The sequence below is a fragment of the Carassius carassius genome, chromosome 1 (genome assembly GCF_963082965.1).
Source record: "Carassius carassius chromosome 1, fCarCar2.1, whole genome shotgun sequence".
Taxonomy (NCBI): Eukaryota; Metazoa; Chordata; class Actinopteri; order Cypriniformes; family Cyprinidae; genus Carassius; species Carassius carassius.
In genome coordinates, this window is record NC_081755.1 from 28,174,558 (window position 1) to 28,197,045 (window position 22,488).

The 22,488-nt window shown below is 39.1% G+C and overlaps 1 protein-coding gene across 1 annotated transcript in view; it reads left to right on the forward strand.

The window, feature by feature from the left end:
• Nucleotides 1-22,488, forward strand: part of stat5a (signal transducer and activator of transcription 5a) — a 94,882-nt gene that overhangs the window by 62,662 nt on the left and 9,732 nt on the right. The window contains exons 3-14 of the mRNA XM_059554762.1: nucleotides 3,991-4,125; nucleotides 4,209-4,365; nucleotides 4,727-4,816; nucleotides 8,125-8,299; nucleotides 8,992-9,122; nucleotides 11,616-11,767; nucleotides 12,119-12,274; nucleotides 16,261-16,440; nucleotides 16,735-16,822; nucleotides 17,538-17,660; nucleotides 18,093-18,185; nucleotides 19,006-19,212. Coding sequence (XP_059410745.1) covers nucleotides 3,998-4,125; nucleotides 4,209-4,365; nucleotides 4,727-4,816; nucleotides 8,125-8,299; nucleotides 8,992-9,122; nucleotides 11,616-11,767; nucleotides 12,119-12,274; nucleotides 16,261-16,440; nucleotides 16,735-16,822; nucleotides 17,538-17,660; nucleotides 18,093-18,185; nucleotides 19,006-19,212 — 1,680 coding nt within the window. The 5' untranslated portion in view covers nucleotides 3,991-3,997. The remainder of the gene's footprint in view (nucleotides 1-3,990; nucleotides 4,126-4,208; nucleotides 4,366-4,726; nucleotides 4,817-8,124; nucleotides 8,300-8,991; nucleotides 9,123-11,615; nucleotides 11,768-12,118; nucleotides 12,275-16,260; nucleotides 16,441-16,734; nucleotides 16,823-17,537; nucleotides 17,661-18,092; nucleotides 18,186-19,005; nucleotides 19,213-22,488) is intronic.

Consider the following 22,488-nt stretch of genomic DNA (forward strand, 5'->3'; position numbering starts at 1 on the left):
ATAACATATTTTGAATACGACTGACTTTATATTAAATGTGAATTTAACATTGAAAGTTAATGTGATATAAATATTGCTACTAATCAATCTTTCATTGTTCAGAAAGAGAGCAAATAACATTTACATTATTAAAGATCATTTTCACTGACAGTCTAGATCTCAATCACTCTCAGAAACTCCCATTAAAATCACTGAAACTGTTAACACTGTGAAATCAATATCTTAATTAAAGATTCGTACACACATCGGCACTTTGTTGTTTCTGACGAGAGAATTCGCCAGAAAGAGGTATTTAGTCAGGAGTGAGTGAAGGAAGCACCGGCATTTTAGCGATGACTCATCGGAACACCTCTGATTGGCCAATGCTTTTAATAAGCTCAAAAGAATCATGTGTGATTGGTTATAATGCGCAGTGCTGTAAAAACGCATATATCTCTGGCTCAGCGCCAGCAAGCAATCACAGCTCTGAATTTAGCAGCTGATGATATGACTTGCTGAACGTACTCGCACCGGTGTGATTGTATTAAAATTAATAAAATCTTAATCAGCTATTTTTTGTCTTTTGGAAGCTGCATTCAACTTGACTCCCCTCTGTTATAAGCCACACACGTACAACAAACTAATGTCACAGTGGTATCGTGTACTGTAATCGAATGTAGCCCAAGTTATTACCTGTTAAACAGTAGACAGCACACGCGGTGTTCATCTAATAAGGATCTCCATCGCAAGCAAATAATAGCCTTTGCAGATTTGCTTTCAATTCAGTGCGGTTCCATAGCCACGTTTTCAACGCTGCTGATGTTAAACGTTACAACTCTGAGTGAACCGCTTCAGACGCTCAACGCGTGCGGCAGGGAACTGAACGACTCATTCAAACTGATTCATGAACCAATTCACTCGTTTGCCAACTGGTTTGATCAAGCCTTTGAACAGAATTGACTCAAAAGAATGAATCATTCGCGAATGAGCAACGCTTATTGCCCAGAGAAAAGTAGACGGTGAGTTTGGAATAAACTGAAGCATTTATAACATTTATTGCATTAAGATAAAGTAACGAGAGGAGTGTCACCCACAGTAACGAAGTAAAAGTACAGATTTTTCCCCAAAAATTTACTCAAGTAAGAGTATAAAGTACCCATCTTTAAATATACTCCGAAAAGTATTAGTTACCCCAAAAAATTACTCAAGTAAATGTAACGAAGTAAATGTAACTCGTTACTACCCACCTCTGGAAGTGTGTAATATCTGTTAAACTTGATGGTGATATTCTCAAAATGTTCAACTGTTCATTAACCACCCTGGCTAACATATTGGTCTTTCTGTAGTACAAACAACATCTTCTTTCTCTCTGCTTCTCAGTTTTTGTTTCGCTCATCTTGCTTTATGAAGGTTCATAAAGCAAGATGAGCGAAATTTCATTTCCCCTATGTTTCCTTAACATTTTTCATTTGTGGTACTTTAAATGAGTGTAAAATAGCGAATATGAGCGTCTCAGTGTGTCTGTCTCTGTCTGAGGGGAGCACGAGATTCATTTCAACACAATCATTTCCTTCCTCTTGACGTTTTCTTCTGTTCTCTGTCAGTCTCTTCTTGCGCTCACACACATGCTATGCCAGCAAAGTAGTTGTGTTGACACAACAAATCCATGAAAGGTGGGCTAAGTGATATCTGGTAGCCAATGTTGATAATTCAAATCAACAAAACACACACACCCTTACCCCAAAAGGGTCTCACCCCTATTTTGATAGCTATTTGAACCCTTTCCAGCAGTGACTGTATGATTTTGAGATACATCTTTTCACACGGAGGACAATTGAGGCACTCAAACACAACTATTAAAAAAGGTTCAAACATAGCTGAGCCGAAATTTACATGGGTCCTACTTCTTGCCTTATCATAAGCCTTCTTTTTGTTTTTGTTTTCCTCTTTTGTTTTTTTATCCGCCATCTCTCTTTCTGTCGTTCGGCTCGGCTAATGTCCTTCCTGTGCACTGAGCGCTCTCTAATCCCTATCATGAGTAGACATGACCCTTACTGATGATTGGCTACAAGTTTTCTAAAACGTTTTTGAAAAAAACACATACCCTACTTTTAAATACGTACAAAATCCATGAGAGTGAAGACAATTTAAACATGCCCCTGTAACAGTGTTTATGCACAGTGTTAGTGTCAGGACCTAGTGCTCACTGCCTAGTCTTCAGCATGCTGAAATTAGATTTTCATGACAATTAAGCACAAATTTTCTGTATTTTATACTTATGAGGTTTAAAAAAAAAAAAATCCTGTTATCTACGTTGGTGATTTATTTGAAATTTATAATTTAAATGTTTTTATTATTACATTTATAAGTTAAAAATTATTCAAAAGTGACATATCATGAAAATCGGACTTTTCCAGGTTTTAAGTGCAATAATCAGGTCCCTCGTGCATCTACCGACCAAGGAAACGTGAAAAAGATTAACCCAGTAACTTTGTTTTGGTAAGCCTTTTTCTGCAAGCGTCTGAGAAAACGAGCATGTCTGATTTCACTTCCTTGGTGACGTGGCATAGGGATCTCATTATAATATTACCGCCCCTTAATCTGTAAGCTTCCACCCACGGCGAGACAACGGTGTACCAGCTCTAATGCCATGGTGAAAGTTTGAGCAAAACATGCTACTGTTCTGCCCTTGGCTGCACAGTCGAGCTCTGAACACTGTTTAGAGTCCCAGGCTCAGAGACATTTATTGATTTATTTACTGTATATTGCTGCTGCCACACAGATCTAAAATCTTCACAGACATAACCAACTGTTTTTGTAGCTTGTGTGTTTTTAACGTAAACTTGTGTGTGAATGAGAACTTAGTTTAGTACTTACATGCTGTGATAGTCGCTTTCAGTCCGTGTGCTTCGAATGTGTGCGCTCAGAAAACCGTAAATCAGAAGGTTAAACTCATATGGTTTAAAACACATGATTTCAGCACGATAAACATGATAATCAGAACCCAAACAGATGTTTTTAGAAGGTCCGAGCTGTAATGACACAGCTCTATTCTGAAAAAGGGGGTGGAGAGCAGCAGCTTATTTGCATTTAAAGACACAGGCCCGAAAAACAGCATGGTTCTGCTTCCACTCAAAATAGGCATATTCAAAATGATATAATAAATGATCTGTGGAGTATTTTGAGCTTAAACTTCACAGACACATTCTGGGGACACCAGAGACTTATATTACACATTGTAAAAGAGACATAATATGTCTCCTTTAATCAACATGATTATTTTGATCAACAATCAAAATTCATTATGTAGAATAACATTGCATATTCCATGTCTGTATTATTATTTTTTATGAAAGGACACACTGTAAAAGAGACACAAAAACTATTTATAGTCACAAAATATTTCTATTTTGAATAAATGATTTTCTTTTAACTTTTTATTTCATCAAAGTATTCAATAAAGTATAATTGTTTTCACAAAAACTTTAAACAACACTACTGTTTTAAACATCAATAATAAGAAACAATGTTTCTCGAGCAGAATACTAGAATGATTTCTGAAGGATCATGTGACACTGAAGTTATATATATACAGACCTTTTTTAAATTAATTATTATTATTATTATTTAAAAACATTATTCTTTAATGCTACTTTAAAGCTACTAATAAGTATGTATGTATGTGTGTGTGTGTATATATATATATATATATATATATATATATATATATATATATATATATGTGCACTTAATCATTTTGAATAAATTATTATATAATATTTAATAATGTATAATTATATAATAATTTTATTTAAAAAATTATATATACATAAATAATAATACTACAGATACTTTATTTTGGGCTGAAATGTGACCTTAACATGTTTATGTTGGCGTCACAATCTGCCCATTTTCCCCATTTCCCTCTTTCAGCATTTCTCATGTCCCGCAGTTCTCATCTGTCTCTTGTGCTGTAACGGACTGCACTCTCTGTCTTTTTGTCTTTTACAGAGAGAACATGGCAGTGTGGATCCAGGCCCAGCAGCTGCAGGGAGATGCTCTACACCAGATGCAGTCTCTCTACGGGCAACACTTCCCCATAGAGGTGCGACACTACCTGTCCCAGTGGATTGAGGGACAACCCTGGTATGTGAAGAGTTTGACCTGTCACTTTGTCATTTTTCCCCATATATCAGCGTTATTAAGTGTGTCCTTGTGTCCTCTTTCAGGGATGGAATAGATTTAGAGAACCCACAGGAGGAGATTAAAGCCAAGCGTTTATTGGACAGCCTGATCCAGGAACTACAGAAGAAAGCAGAGCATCAAGTGGGAGAGGACGGCTTCTTACTCAAGATCAAATTAGGACATTATGCTTCACAGCTAAAGGTTCTGCTTGTTCTTTGTCTTTGCATACAATTCGGGAAAGTTTTAGTAAAAAAAAGTAAAAAAAAAAAGCAAATGCTTATGCATAAATGAACTCAGTGAAATAGACATGCAGACTCACATAGATTATCTTACAATACAGTATATCAGTGTATAAAATAAAATAAGAGAATATAGATAAAGCTTAATGAGACAATTAATAACCTACAGCACATCGGTGCATGATGATAAAGCTATTACTAAGAACCGGTCGGTCAGGAAAGTGCAGTCTCAGTGTTTACTGTCATTAGTGTTGTGGGGTTTAATTGAGTGCGTTTAAATAAAACATAGAGTCGATGTTTATTCTGACTGTGTGTGTTTTCAGAGCACGTATGACCGCTGTCCCCTGGAGCTGGTGAGATGCATCAAACACATCCTCTACACAGAGCAAAGACTCGTCAGAGAAGCCACTAATGTGAGTGGACACAGAGTAGACAGATCTAGTTCAGACTGTCAGCTCATTAGGGCAGTTTATCTGAAATAACAGTTCATTTTGAATGAATTTCGTATCATCTTTCCTTTTTGTAATGAAGCACAACTCAAGGTAAATACTGCTTTTTATTAATGCTTTCAATTGATGTATATTGCATTTACATTTAGTCATTTAGCAGAAACTTTTATCCAAAGCGACTTACAAATGAGGACAATGGAGGCAATCAAAAACAACAAAAGAGCAATGATTTATAAGTGCTATAACAAGTCTCAGTTAGCTTAAACGCAGTACACGTAGCTTGGGGAGTATCACGACGCATGCATTCACTTCCGCTTCATGTAAACAACGCATGCACATGAAAATAATTCCCCAATAACTGCAATTGCAAGTTTCAAACAGAGATGGCGACGAATAGGCAAAACCTACGGACTGCCGCTTTAAAGGGTTAGTTCACTCAGATAGCAAATTTATGTAATTAATAACTTACCCTCATGTTGTTCCAAACCCGTAAGACCTCCGTTTATCTTTGGAACACAGTTTAAGATATTTTAGATTTAGTCCGAGAGCTCTCAGTCCCTCCATTGAAGCTGTGTGTACGGTCTACTGTCCATGTCCAGAAAGGTAAGAAAAACATCATCAAAGTAGTCCATGTGACATCAGAGAGTCAGTTGGAATTTTGTGAAGCATCGAAAATACATTTTGGTCCAAAAATAGCAAAAATGACGACTTTATTCAGCATTGTCTTCTCTTCCGTGTCTGTTGTGAGAGAGAGTTCAAAACAAAGCAGTCTGGATATCCGGTTCGCGAACGAATCATTCAGTTCACCAAATCAAACTGAATCGTTTTAAACGGTTCGCATCTCTAATACCCATCAATCCACAAATGACTAAGCTGTTAACTTTTTTAATGTGGCTGACACTCCCTCTGAGTTCAAACAAGCCAATATCCCGGGGTAATACATTAACTCAAACAGTACACTGACTGAACTGCTGTGAAGAGAGAACTGAAGATGAACACCGAGCCGAGCCAGATAACGAACAATAGACTGACTCATTCACGAGTCAAGAACTGTTTCTGTCAGACGCATCCGATTCGAGAACCGAGGAGCTGATGATACTGCGCATGTGTGATTCAGTGTGAAGCAGACTGACACACAGAGCGTCTGAACCGAACTGATTCTTTTGGTGATTGATTCTGAACTGATTTTGTGCTAATGTTATGAGCCCAGGTAAACCGAAGGCTTGAATCAAGGGCAATCATCGCAAATGACGCCATTATACGTCGAGAGCAAAAGAACCAGTGAACCGTTTTCTTCAACCTGTTTATTGAATCGAACTGTCCGAAAGAAGTACTGGTGATCTGAAAACCGATGCAACCGGTTCTTGACTCATGAATGAGTCAGTCTTTTGTTCGTTATCTGACTCGGCTCGGTGTTCATCTTCAGTTCTCTCTTCACAGCAGTTCAGTCAGTGTACTGTTTGAGTACATGAATTACTCCGGGATATTGGTTTGCTTGAACTCAGAGGGAGTGTCAGCCACATTAAAAAAGTTAACAGCTGAAGTCATTTGTGGATTAATGCGTATTGGAGACGCGAACCGTTTTAAACGATTCAGTTAGATTTGGTGAACTGGTTCAAAAAGATCAGGTTACATCGAGTGATTCGTTCGCGAACCGGATATGACAAACTGCTTTGTTTTGCGCTCGACGTATAATGGCATCATTTGCGATGATTGCTCTTGATTCAAGCCTTCGGTTTACCCGCGCTCATAACACTAGCACAGAATCAGTTCAGAATCAATCACCAAAAGAATCAGTTCGGTTCAGACGCTCTGTGTGTCAGTCTGCTTCACGCTGAATCACACATGCGCAGTATCATCAGCTCCTCGATTCTCGAATCAGACGCGTCTGACAGAAACTGTTCTTGACTCGTGAATGAGTCAGTCTTTTGTTCGTTATCTGGCTCAGCTCGGTGTTCATCTTCAGTTCTCTCTTCACATCAGTTCAGTCAGTGTACTGTTTGAGTAAATGAATTACTCCGGGATATTGGTTTGTTTGAACTCAGAGGGAGTGTCAGCCACATTAAAAAAGTTAACAGCTAAAGTCATTTGTGGATTAATGCGTATTAGAGATGCGAACCGTTTAAAACGATTCAGTTCGATTTGGTGAACTGAATGATTCGTTCGCAACCGGATATCCAGCTGCTTTGTTTTGAACTCTCTCTCACAACAGACACGGAAGAGAAGACAATGCTGAATAAAGTCATAGTTTTTGCTATTTTTGGACCAAAATATATTTTCGATACTTCAAAAAATTCTAACTGACCCTCTGATGTCACATGGACTACTTTGATGATGTTTTTCTTACCTTTCTGGACATGGACAGTAGACCGTACACACAGTTTCAATGGAGGGACTGAGAGCTCTCAGACTAAATCAAAAATATCTTAAACTGTGTTTTAAAGATAAACGGAGGTCTTACTGGTTTGGAACAACATGAGGGTAAGTTATTAATTACATAAATTTGCTATCTGGGTGAACTAACCCTTTAAGTGATTTATTAACACTTATGATTATGTTGTCTTCTAGGATGAATGAAATGATCATTGTATACATAAGTTCAGTGAGTTCAGTAAGTTCATTCAAATCTAAAAACCATCATGGGTAATAATAAACAGGACCACTGCACATGACTGACTTTTACAATATTCAGAAATAGTGTTTGTGTGTTTGCTTTGTTCATGCATAGAGGAAGGTACATATTTACCCCATACACAAATTCATGATAGCTGCTCAGTTTTATGAGAGTAAATGAGGAAATTTCAGATTTTATCAGCTCAACTGACAACTCATAAAATGAAAGAAGATATCAGTAAATCTAGAAGTTTGCATACACATGAGAATGCCCACTCATCTCAGACACACCTGTACTTAAAAACATAATATTTATGTTCACATACCATGTATGCACTAAGCAAACAATATATAGTTGGTTCAAACAAAGATACAGCACATGTGCTATAGACGAATCTGGATCGATTATTAATACACAACAGGACAGGGATGATAAGAACCTACAGTACGTCTAGAAGCTTTGGTTTGTTGGAGTTTAGTAAAACAACTGTATGTCTTTAACCCTTCTTCATCTTGCTAGTTTATCAAAACTAAAAAGTCTGAATGAAGCTATATCACGTTTCCATGCATTTTTCTGAAATATGCTGATTGTAATTTTATTGACTTTTAACTTAACTTTTTTAACTTGGTTGTCACTCATGTGTGTCTGTGACTTGCAGTCGAGCTCACCGGTGGGCAGCCTGATGGACAGCATGTCTCAGAAGTACCATCAGATAAACCAGGCTTTTGAGGAGCTCAGAATATTGACTCAGGACACAGAGAATGATCTCAGAAAACTACAGCACAACCAGGAGTACTTCATCATACAGTACCAGGAGAGCCTCAGGATACAGGGTATACAGCCACACTCATTCGCATCTATATACTCGACAGACACTTTTATTCAAAGGAACTTACCTTGCATTCAATAAAATGTACATTTTATCAGTTCATGCACGTAACACGTTCTTACTTTGGCCTCATACACACCAGCGGACAGTCGTATGTATGCATATGCAATCATATACACAGTTTATTTTATTATTCAGAACATACTACAGCAAAAATGGCCTCATTAAAACACCCTGCTGGCTCACATAATTTCTGAAAATACCACTGAATGACAAATCAAACCAGTTTTAAGGGGATAGTTCACCCAAGGCTGAAAATTCACAGTTTCTGGGGACCAACAGTGCTTTGGTTATCCACATTCAAGAGAAGCTAAACAGAAGAAAAAATTTCATACAGGTTTGGAACAACTTGAGGCTGAGTAAATGGTGACAGAATTTTCAGTTTTGGGTGAACTTTTCCTTTAAGCCTGAATAAAAATCTCTTGGTGTAATAATTTATGAATCAACAGATAATTGCAATAAGAAAGAACTGAAAATGCATCGGCACAGGAAAGAAATCTATATTTGTCACAAAGGAATTACTAGATTCACAACCCACTTTTTCTTTCTTTTACGTGCAAAATTATGGGGATTTTTTATTATTTCTTCAGCAAAGCTCATCTTTGTGGACTAAATCCTCCTCTCTGTTGTGTGCAGCTCAGTTATCAAGTCTGGCCACACTGCCTCCAGCAGACCGACAGCTACGAGAGCCCAGCCTGCTCAGCAAGAGAGCCACAGTAGAGGCCTGGCTGACCCGAGAGGCCAACACCCTGCAGAAATACAGACTGGTACATACACACACACACACACACACACACACACACATGCTCCAAGTGAATAGTGTGCATAGCATTAGCATAAAACAACACTCTGTACTATAACATTAGTAACACATGCATTAAAGGGGCATATCGTAAAGATTTTAGCATCATAAACTACTGCTCAAAAGTTTGTGGGTTTGCTATGTTTTTAGTTTTTTATCAGCAAGATTACATTTTATTGACCGGAAAGCCATTAATATTGTTACTAATTATTATTTTTTTTAGCATCAAACAGATGCTTTTTAAAGTTACAAAATATTAGAAAGCACACCTGTTGTCAAGATTCATAATAATAAGAAATGTTTCTTGAGCGGCAAATCAGCATATTAGACTGATTTCTGAAGGATAATGTGGCACTGTGGACTAGAGTAAAAATGCTGTCATTTGCTTTGCCATCACAGGAATAAATGACATTTTAAAAACATATTACAATAGAAAACATTGGTAACACTTTATTTCAGGGTGCCCTTGTTACATGTTTCATATACTATTATAATAACAATTAATTGTGCATAATTACATGCAAGTAACCCTGAGCCAAACCTCAATCCTAACCCTAACCACAGAGTAAGTACATGTAGTTAATTAATACTACTCAGTACTGAAATGTATAATTAGACTGTAAAGGACACCTTCAAGTGTAACCAAAACATTAATTAAGTTGGCTTGAGAAAGCCAACTTACTGATATTGTATTTAAACGTCTTATTATTATTCTTCTGAGACTAAATTTTCAACTGCTACTCCTCCTAGAGCTTTAACTCTACAGACTCCAAACTCAGCCCAGATCTTCAGACTGACCTGAAGTTAGTTGCTATATCTTTTTAGACTGATCGGACTTACGGTTTTCATAAAACTGAAGATTAAAAATCATAAAAATCCCATAGACTTAAATTGAAAAGTCTCTGCTCATCTGAACATTCCGTAAACTCCAACTGTCAAAAAATTCAAATCTAAACACACTGAAGCCCATTAGACTCAATCAGACTTCTATGTACTATTACTAACCCATTCAAACTCATCTATCTATCTATCTATCTATCTATCTATCTATCTATCTATCTATCTATCTATCTATCTATCTTCAAACTCATCTATCTATCTATCTATCTATCTATCTATCTATCTATCTATCTATCTATCTATCTATCTATCTATCTATCTATCTATCTATCTATCTTCAAACTCATCTATCTATCTATCTATCTATCTATCTATCTATCTATCTATCTATCTATCTATCTATCTATCTATATTCAAACTCTATCTATCTATCTATCTATCTATCTATCTATCTATCTATCTATCTATCTATCTATCTATCTATCTATCTATCTATCTATCTATCTATCTATCTATCTATCTATCTATCTATCTATCTTCAAACTCATCTATCTATCTATCTATCTATCTGTGTACCCTGTGTACCCTAGCAACCGCATAGCAACATCTTAGCAACTTCCACGGATACCCTAGCAACCGCATAGCAACACCCTAGCAACCACTCCAGGTACCCTAGCAACCAGATAGCAACACCCTAGCAACCATCCTGGGTACCCTAGAAACCACATAGCAACACCCTAGCAACCATCCCAGGTACCCTAGCAACTTTGAACTTTTCAAACTTTTTAAACTTTCTGGTCCGGCTTTCTCAAGCCAACTTAAAGTTTGTCTTGACGAACTTTTTTATCTAGTTTAAATTGTAATAATATTAATTCAAATATTACTGTTTTAACTCTTTCTTAGTTTCTTACTCTTAATTTAGTTACACAATAACACTTTTTTTTCTGGCAATTTAAACTGTTTTTGCTACTGTCCATCTACATGTTTATGTAATTTACCAACATTTAGAGTCAGCATGAAAGTTCATGTTAATGCTGTTCTTGTGAATGATTTATCCCTGCATATGTATCATTGCTCTTGACCACATAACTTCAAAACAAAATGTCATAAACTTGATCTTCAGGTAAAATGACTTTTCCAATCACTTAAAACACTCTCCTTGCTGCAAACTCACATTCAGGTCTGCATTCATCCAATCAGCGACCAATGAATAGAACCATCGATAATCAATTTCACTTGGATCTATGTCACAATATGAAAATGCACAATACAGAAAAATGTTTAGCGTTACATCTGTTTCATCACGAATTTAAGGCATCTATATGGAAATTTCCTCTGTTTTGATTGGTTATCCTTTCTCAGGGTAAAATGAGGAACACTTCAATTTTCAGAAGATCCGCTATTATTTTCCATTGTATGTCTCCTTTAAAATGAAAGCAACACTTCCATATGATGTTGCCCATATGAAGAGTTCAGATGCCACTTTTGCATCTAAACCCCTTCATATGTTTTAAAGTACAGCAGTAAACCTGATGGCCGTTGTTATTTACATGAGTACAGCACATATGTTCACATCTGATCATGTGGTTATATGATGAGCTTGTGCATGTGTGCTCAGGGACTGGCAGAGAAACACCAGAAGACACTGGCATTGCTACGTAAACAGCAGACGGTGATTCTTGACGATGAGCTGATTCAATGGAAGAGACGTCAACAGCTGGCTGGCAATGGCGGGCCGCCCGAGGGAGGACTGGACATACTACAGTCATGGTGCGCACACATCTATACTTAGCAGTCTAATTTAGGACATACCATAGACATCTGTTGTTTTTAAAGCTAAAGATAATTTTAATTACTACAGATTAAGCCAAACGCATATGTACAGTTATTTTTATTTTATTTTATTTTATTTTGCTAGCTTCTGGGGCAGATTTGCCCCAGTGCATGGATAAATAAAGCAATACACACACTAAGACAGTTATGCAAATAATCAGAGGCATACGCCATGTTGTGGTTTTGCACAAAGCATTTGCGTTTACATTACACACACACAGCATATACAGAGAGAAGCTCTGTAGATTATGCTTGGGTTTTGGCATTTCTGCGTGTGTTTTTGCACAGGTGTGAGAAGCTAGCCGAAACCATTTGGCAGAATCGTCAGCAGATCCGGAGGGCGGAGCACCTGAGACAGCAGCTGCCCATTCCCGGCCCCATCGAAGAGCTGCTGACTGAACTCAACAGCACCATCACGGACATCATCTCAGCTTTGGTCACCAGGTGTGTGTTTGTGTGTAAAAGAGAGAATACCAGTGACGTTAAGTAATTGCAAAGTGCAGCAGTAACACAATCAATATCCCCCTGTAATCAACACAGTGCAGTTTTACTATATCTCTTTCTTGGCAATCCTACAATTTCAGCAGTGACTTCACAGTGTATTTGAATGAATCATATTAGTTGTCATGGTGACTTGTAACCATACATTCAAAGGCATTCATTATCTTCCTTCCTGTGCTCTTTATGTGTGTGTATTTTTTTACTCAGCATTGAGCCTACAAGTCTAAGTGGTTATAGGTTTTAAAGAGGTTTTACATTTTGGGCATAAAGGAAGGGGCAATTAGTGAATAATTAAATAATTTTTAAAGGGATAGCTCAAAGAAATCATGCCATTTCTTACATATAATACAAGAACATGTTGATCACTTTTTCAATTAAATCACAGTGAATGGGCTTTTATTCTTCAAAATAAAAAAGGAGTAAATGTATCCAAGTGGTCCGTACAACTCAAGATTTCTGAAGCCATACAGTGCTTTGTGTGTGTAACAGAGAGGAAAATGAGTTATTATAGTTAATAAGAGAAGTTTAATTAATATATCACTCAGTGATTTCAGTCGTCTCATTCAATGAAAAAATCTCTGACTCAGAACACATAATTCATACATGAAATGGAGATTTCTACGTCTCTTATGAAAAATCATGAATACACATAGGAGAGCAGTTTTCAAAAGTGTTATGCTCAGCAAGGCTGCTTATTTTTGCTCAAAATACAGTAAATGCAATAATATTGTGAAATAGTATTACAGTTTAAAATAACTGTTTTCTATTTGGTTAGGGTAATTTATTTGGTAATTTAATTACTTAATGTGGTGATTAATTAATCAAATTAATTGCAAATTAATCACACATCAAATTTGGCTGAGAAATTACTCCCAAAAGATCATTTAAAGTCATTGTTGTGTAAAGCATCAAACAGACATTAAAAAAAGTAGCTTCAGCAAGAAATATTTTGTTCTTAAGTCGCTGGGGTATATTTGTAGCAATAGCCAAAAATAAATTGTATTGGTCAAAATTATAGATTTTTCTTTTATGCCAAAGATCATTAGGATATTAAGTAAAGAACATGTTCCATGAAGATATTTTGTACATTTTCTACCGTAAATATATCAAAACTTAAAGGGATCATATGATGCTGCTAAAAAAAGCAGTATTTTGTGTATTAGGCGAAATGGAATGTGTTTATGCGGTTTAAGGTTAAAAAAAACACATTATTTTCCATATAATGCTGGTTCTCTTTTAGCAGTTCAGTCAATGTACTGTTAGGAGTAACTGAATAACTTTCACCTTTATAAACCAAATAATTTAAGTAATTTGTGGATTAGTGTGTACTGGAGACGCGAACCATTTCGAACGATTCAGTTTGATTTGGTGAACTGGTTAAAAAGTTAAAAAGAAAGATTTGTTTATGATCCAGACATCACTAGACGAGACAAAAACAATAAAACCCGTTACAAACTAGGCATTTGTAGCATCCAGTTGGGACATAATTACGGATTATAATGAGTTATACTGTGTTTTTAAGCATTGCGTTGCTTATCGCGCTGCGTAACCATAAAACCATGTCTGCATTTGAGATTGGAGAAACGACAAACAAGCCTACTCTATACTGCTCAAAACTTGCTTTTGAATCATCATTGGAAAATTATTTAAATATAAATAACGTACTTACAAGCTATGAGTCAGAAGCACCAGACTGTCCTTGCAACGTTTGAACTGCCAAACTTTATAGAAACATCCGTTGTGCCACAGACGTTCAGGAAACACTCCACATCCTCCATAAAATGTGCTGCACACATCTGAATATTTTGGTTGGACTGTTCTGGAACAGTGTTGTAAATACAACTTAACCACTGATTTCTACTTGTGTCCTCTTGTGGAAGACCAAACAAAGTAGTTTCTCTTTCACAACAAAACACACAGTGTCTCCACAACATGGCAGCGGCAGCAACAGCGAATCTTATCATATGAGTCTTTTAATTTTTGATTAGTAATATGCATTGCTAAGAATACATTTGGAAAACTTCAAAGGCGATGATGTTGAATGTCTTAATACCAAATGATTGAGTATTAATGTATTACTCACCCTGCATGTGAGAAATCAACCGAGGCTGTTGTCAGAGAGATCACTTTGGTGGCACACAAGGGATATTTACAAACCTACTCTGCTCTCCTTCACTTTCTTCCTCATAATATCTCAAGCTGTCAGCATTCACACTAACCACAGGGGATGAATGTGGTGCTTCATTCATCTGTGTGTGTGTGGGGGGGGGGGGTGTGTTTGGTGCCTCAGGCCATACAGTCTCTGAAACACTGAGCTTAATGGAAGCTGTGCTTTTAAAAACCATCAGTGTCTAAATGGATCTCCATCAACCTGAGATGTGTAACACTGGCTTTGTAACTGTTTAACATAACATAGCCACATATAAATGAATCCGATTCGGACTAGTACATACCAGTTAGAGATGTGGCCTGGTGAGTAGTGCACATGCTCCAAAGACAACTGCTAATGACTACAGACTAATCTTAACCTTACCTCTAAATTAAATGCTTAATTTTTATGTATGGAGAGTGTTTGAGTGTTCCCTATGAGGCTAATATTAATTTTGCTGTGAGCTAGTTAATCATTTCAACTGGAAAAACATTGCAACTACATTTCAACTAACTCTCATTAGAGTATTAGTAGGCTTATTAGGGTAGGTATAATGTTGATGTACTTGCAAAGTTACTTATAGTGAGCTTGTCTGTCGGGGAACCATCAAAATAAAGTGTTAGCATATATTTAGCAGACATACTACTATTACTACAGTGACTGCTAGTTGACATATTATTGAAAAGTTACTTATCAACAGCTGTCTATACCATCAAAATAATCAAACTGATAATATAGTAAAAATATTTCAAACAAATGTGTCGTATTACACATTCATCTGATCTGATATCTGATCGTATGACTGTCTGAGAAAAAAGAATATTACTATTATTATTACTATTCCTTATTAATGGTCTTTGACTGCTTTAAGTAAAGTAGCATAAGAAAGATGGCAAGATGTGAGACTTATAATATATTATAACTATGAGAAATATAATTCATTGCAAACTTAAGTAGATGCAACGTTCACTGTGTGTTATAAATCATCATACTCTTAAAAGGTATAACCACAAAAAAGTAAATATTATAATACAATAAAACTGTTCTTATGGATATACATAAGATGGCATAACATATTATAAACTCATTATGCATTCATTATAATGCCTTACGAATTATCTTATAATGTATCATAAATATGGACTTCATAGAAAGTGTTACCAAATTTATTTATTAACTATTACATATTTTATTTTTTTAAAAGGCTTCCATCTTGTTCAAATTACAGCTGCATATTGTGGGTTTTTGACGAAGTTTTCAAGTAACGTTTGCAAGTAACGCAAAAATTGCACTTTGCCAAATGTAAATTAAGGCTTTCCAAGTTCTCAGTGTTCATATTGGTGATATAATATTAGTTTGAAAATTATTTGTTCAAAAATACAGTAAAAACAGTAATACAGTTAAATTTTATTATAATTTAAAATAACTTATTTCTATTTGAATATATTTTAAAATATAATTTATTCCTGTGATGCAAAGCTGAATTTTCAGGGTCATTAGTCTTCAGTGTCCCATGATCCTTCAGAAATCATTCTAATATGACGATTTAGTGCCCAAGAAACTTTATCAATGATAAAAACAGTAGAGTTAAATGTCTTAGGTAATGTCACTTTTGATCAGTTTAATGTATTTTTGATACATAAAGGTATTGATTTCTTTAAAAGAAAAACTGACCCCACACTTGGTTCGGTTGTGCACATGTGTTTTTTTATATTGATATACAGTATGTTTTATGGATATGGATGTACAGTAAATACATGTGTGTGTGTTTTGTCTGCAGTACCTTCATCATCGAAAAGCAGCCTCCTCAGGTGCTTAAAACACAAACTAAATTTGCGGCGACAGTTCGTTTGCTGGTAGGTGGCAAACTGAACGTGCACATGAACCCACCGCAGGTCAAAGCCACCATCGTCAGTGAACAACAGGCCAAGGCCCTGCTCAAGAACGAAAACACCAGAAAGTGAGCAGAAATACAACACATTCTATTTAGTATCTCCTCCGGGTATTGTTGATGACTCATTGTAAACTGACCAAATGTGTCCGGAGCTGCTGAAACAAAGCATGTTTCATCAGAAGCCCCTCCGATACATCATCACTGTACATTTAATAATGCCCAATTTTTATGCACAAACCCAATTCTTACCTAAATTTGTCGTTTAATGAACCTAGATCTTGGTTAAAATTATCATCTCCATTTTTTATACAACTATACGCAGAATGATATTTTCTGTATATGTATGTGTCTGTCTAACAGTGACAGCAGTGGTGAGATCTTGAATAACAACTGTGTGATGGAGTACCACCAGACCACAGGCACTCTCAGTGCACACTTTAGAAACATGGTGAGTGCAGTGTGGCCATCTAAAGTCTGACTTTAGAGAAAACTCCTGTAAGATGAGGGTTACTGAAGGGGGTTCTAAATACACCATTTAAGTTCATTCATAATTTACTCTGTACCTGCTTAGAAAACACATAGCTCCATTCTCTATTATGCATCAACAATGAATTCAGCTAAGCAACACTTAACCCTGTAAAGCCTGTCATATAATCAGTACTCATAAAAATAGAAACGCTTATTGAACCTTTAGACAGATATGATATAAAAGGCTGTACAGGGATTACAATTAATGAACAAAATATCAAACCAAGTAGTATCTCAGCACTAATGTTTCTTTTAACAAAATAATTATATTTCTGTGCATTTATCAACCAGAAAGTCTCCAAATAATCCTGCCTTAATTTGTGCAGTATATATATTTTTTACTTTGTAATTAAAATTAAGTCAAAATTAAAAATTACTTCAAAAGTGCTTATGCTGGTTTTTTTTGTTTGTTTGTTTGTTTTTTAACTTTATAATGAACACTTGGTAAGATAATTTATCTAAGTTTACAGTCCTATTTTTTATGCAGTGCATGACATTTGTAAATGTTGCTTGAGTACTTTTTTGGGGGTGTTTTATGTGATAGTGACTTGTGTTAAATAGGAAGAACAGATTTAACTGCTTATAATAAAATACATATATATATTTTTCTCTATTCTTTCTCATGTGTCCTGTAGTCCCTGAAGCGGATCAGGCGTTCAGACCGTCGAGGGGCGGAGTCTGTTACAGAGGAGAAGTTTACCATTTTGTTTGAATCACAGTTCAGTGTCGGGGGAAATGAGCTGGTATTTCAGGTTAAGGTGAGCTTGAGAGGTCTTGTGCCTATTAGCAAATCACCATTAGTAAAGGTTATCTGTCAGGAACCACTTAAAGCAATGCAGTTAAATTCCAACGATCCATGTAAAATTAGGACCAGTGTTACACTTCAGTCCATTCTGACAAAATGAATGATTGAGTAGATTTTTGCAGTGAAAAGCAAACAATTATGGTTTTAATATTAGTGCTGTACATTACTGTTCAGTGTTTGGTGTATAACTCATATATTTTAATATTTTTTTTAAATGCCATTTATTTCTGTGATTCTAAAGCTGAATTTTCAGCAATGTTACTCCATTCGTCAGTGTCACATGATAATTCAGAAATCATTCTTTGCTCAAGAGCACCATAATATATAATAAAGTAATTTACAGCTTGTTTCATTCATTTTTCTCATCCACACATTTTTGCCCCAGACTCTCTCTTTGCCTGTGGTGGTAATTGTCCATGGAAGTCAAGACAACAATGCCACAGCCACCGTTCTGTGGGACAATGCATTTGCTGAACCGGTGAGTTACTGAAACAGTGCATCTTTTGGGTGGAAGGTGTGGTGTAGAGGTTAAAGTTCAGGCCATCATCATTGTGCCCATTAGAGAATGTACTTTATACCAGGTCGGTTGTGCCTGCAATAAGCTCATGAGACCATTGTATAGTGATATCACATGAAAGTCATGGAAACAACTTCCCAGGTCATGTGGCGTTAAATAAAGGACCTGTAACTTAACTATGTTAAACATCACAAAGTTTGGCCCAGCCTTGACAACACGCAGGACTCATTCTCCCAACCATACATAATGAAATTTCTCTCCCACTCACCAGGATCTCAAACTCCCCTCAACAAACAAACAAAACTGTCATGTTTCATAGCGTGGGTGTTGATTGGATGGCTGGTGGCATATGAATCATGTTCTTTTACTCTACATACTCTACCCTTAATCATTTTAAAGGAACAGTGCATCCATAAATTTAAATCCTGTCATCACTTACTCACCCCCACGTCATTTCCAACCAGTACTTTTTTCTACCCTGGAACAAAAATGGAGAAGTGAGTGAATAACGGTGTAAGCATTATAAAAGTAGTCCATAGAAACTACTTTTTCTATGGACTACTTTAGTGTAATATCAGGTCATCATGAGTTACCAATATGGTTTTCTTCAAGGCCGCAGTAAGTGGCATCCATACAGAACATGTTGTTGCTTTCCTAAAAAACAACCTTAAAACCAAAGTGATTGTGACCCACTGAGAACCCGCCTAATGAGACACTTTCCAGCTGTAAAAGGTTCAAAAAGAATTTGTGGTAATGAAATCATTTTCTTGTTCTCTCTCAGGGACGGGTGCCTTTTATTGTGCCCGACAAGGTGTTGTGGCCGCAGTTGTGTGAGGCTCTGAATATGAAGTACAAGGCAGAGGTGCAATCAAATCGAGGTCTGTCTGAGGAGAATCTTGTCTTTCTCGCTCAGAAAGCCTTCAGCAGCTCCAGCGTCAACCCAGAGGACTACCGCAACATGACCATGACCTGGTCACAGTTTAACAGGGTAAATGCGCTGCTCACACTCAACTAGTGTACTGAACTAAATAACAGGTCAAAACTCCTCTGTAAAATCTATTTGCTATTTACCCCCATAAACCAAAGGTCAATTAGTTTTTAGTGTTTTCTTTGACTAGATAGTTCTTTATAAACAAATGTACACACTACAGTAGAACAGTAATATTGTGAAGTAATTTTACATTTTAAAATTTACATTTTTGTATATTTTAAAATGTAATTCATTCCTGTGATGGTAGTAGAGCTGAATATTCAGCATCAGTTCTTCAGTGTCAGATGCTCCTCAGAAATCATTCTTACATGCGGATTTGCTGCTTAATTTACATTTCTTATTATTGTCAGTATTGAAAACATTTGTTCCCTTTCAGTCAGTCACGTTAGACATTACGAATGGGATCTCGCCTGAGAGCCCAATCACCTTCGAGTGGTACAAAACGAGCCAATGGTACATTGGTCTGCGGATTTGCATCGCGAGCTCCGCCCCGCAGAGTGGGTATATTAGGAGCAACGCGAGCAACTCGCATTCAAGCTTTCGCTTCGTAGCCCAGCACATCGCTTGCTGCTATCAGTGCTACAAGCAAGAGCCGGTGTTGGTGTAACGACGCGATTCAGCGGTTTGTCTGGGTTTCCTGCGACAGCTCCCGCGTTCCCCTGAGCGCTTCAATTTCTTTAATAAAAGAGATACGGGCCGATTTGCGTCTTTTTAAAGATGTCATTTCGCCCGTGTGTTTCTGGGTGCGGTCAATACATCGCTCCTCGTGACGGCCACGATCGCTGTGTCACGTGTCTGGGCTTCCAGCACGCTGAGACTGCGTTCGTGGATGGCTCATGTTCTCATTGCGGGGAAATGACCATCTCCCCCGGCGGCCCACTGCTGCTCCACCCCGACGCCGGCGCAGCCGCCTCAGCCTGCTCGTCGCCGAGGGCGCCCCACTGCGGCCTCCTCCACTCCCGCTCGGCCACAGTAGCAGCCTTCACCCCGGCTGCAGCGAGGAGATGGCCGCAAAAGGGCGGCGCAACCCGTCTCTGCCCCTAAGCCTGCTCGGTTTCTGGGAGCCTGGCTAGAGCTCCTCAGGCCTTCCTGCTGGCTCATCCGGACACTCAGGCTCGGCTACGCGATTCAGTTCGCCCGGTGTCCCCCCATGTTTCGGGGTGTCCACGCGACGATGGTGGGCAAAGATGCCCCTGTCATGCGCGCGGAGGTCGCGACCCTGCTGGCAAAAGGGCGCGATAGAGCCGGTCCCTCCAGCTGACATGAAGTCCGGCTTTTACAGCCCTTATAGTACCCAAGAAGACAGGTGGGTTACAGCCAATCCTGGACTTGCGTGCCTTGAACCGAGCTCTGCACAGACTCCCGTTCAAGATGCTAATGCCCAAGCGCATTTTCGAATGCATTCGTCCGATGGATTGGTTTGCAGTGATCGACCTGAAGGACCCGTACTTTCATGTCTCCATTCTTCCTCGTCACAGACCGTTTCTTCGGTTTGCTTTCGAGGGGCAGGCATATCAGTACAAGGTTCTCCCATTCGGGTTGGCCCTGTCTCCCCGCGTCTTTAAGAAGGTCGCGGAGGGAGCCCTGGCTCCTCTCAGGGAACAAGGTGTCCGTATCCTCAACTACCTCGACAACTGGCTGATCCTAGCTCACTCTCGAGAACGGTTGTGCGAGCACAGGGATCTGGTGCTCAGACACCTCGCCCGACTGGGTCTTCAGGTCAACTGGGAAACAGAGCAAGCTCTCCCCTGTGCGGAGGATCTCTTTTTTCGGTATGGAAATAGACTCGGTCGCCATGTTCGTACGGCTTACGAACGAGCGCACGCAGTCACTGCTGAATTGTCTGAGACAATTCGAGTGCAAGAGAGCGGCTCCACTGAAACCATTTCAGAGGCTCCTGGGGCATGCAGCGGCGGTCATACCGCTCGGGTTACTCCATATGAGACCGCTTCAGCACTGGCTTCACGACCGAGTCCCGAGATGGGCATGGCAACAGGGCACGCTCCGAGTGACCATCACTCCGGCCTGCCGCCGAAACTTCACCCCGTGGTTGGACCCCTCGTTTCTACAGGCCGGCGTGCCCCTAGAACCGGTGTCCAGACATGTTGTTGTGTCAACAGATGCCTCTGCCATGGGCTGGGGTGCCATGTGCAACGGCCATGCTGCGTCAGGCTCCTGGACAGGATCCCGACTTCAGTGGCATATCAATTACCTCGAGTTGCTAGCAGTACGGCTTGCTCTGCACCGCTTCAGGGCCCTGCTGAAGGACAAGCACGTTCTGGTCCATACGGACAACACTGCGACCATAGCGTACATCAACCATCAGGGTGGTCTAACCTCCCACCGCATGTCGCAACTCGCTCGCCATCTCCTCTTGTGGAGTCACAAGCATCTGAGGTCGCTTCGTGCCATTCACATTCCGGGCAGGCTCAATCGTGCAGCCGACGAGCTCTCACGGCAGCAGTCTCGCCCTGGGAAATGGAGACTCCACTCCCAGTTGGTTCAGCTGATTTGGGAACGCTTCGGAGACGCCCAGGTAGACCTGTTTGCCTCTCCAGGAAATTCCCACTGCCAGTTGTTTTACTACCTGACCGAGGGCACTCTCGGCACAGACGCCCTGGCACACAGCTGGCCGCTGGGCTTGCGCAAGTATGCGTTTCCCCCAATGAGCCTTCTTGCACAGACGTTGTGCAAGATCAGGGAGGACGAGGAGCAGGTCCTCATGGTTGCGCCTTTCTGGCCCGGCCGGACCTGGTTCCCCGAACTTGTACTCCTCGAGATAGCCCCTCCCTGGCCAATTCCTCTGAAGAAGGTCCTTCTTTCTTAGAGATGGAGCACCCTCTGGCACCCATGTCCCGATCTGTGGAACCTACATGTGTGGGTTCTGGACGGTCACAGAAGGTTTAGGTACCTTGCCACCACAGGTGGTAGCTACCATCACTTCAGCTAGAGCCATGTCCACCAGACACGCCTATGCTTTGAAGTGGAACCTCTTCGTCACTTGGTGTTCTTCATGGCATGAGGACCCCTGGAAATGTCAGATTGGGTCAGTGCTTTCCTTTCTTCAGAAAGGGTTGGAACGAAGGCTGTCTCCTTCCACCCTCAAGGTCTATGTCGCTGCCATTTCGGCTCACCATGACCCTGTTAAAGGGAAGTCTCTTGGGAGGCACGATCTGATCATCAGGTTCCTGAGAGGAGCAAGGAGGCTAAATCCGCCTCGCCCTCAGCAAGTCCCCTCTTGGGACCTCGCAGTGGTTCTATCGGCACTGCAGA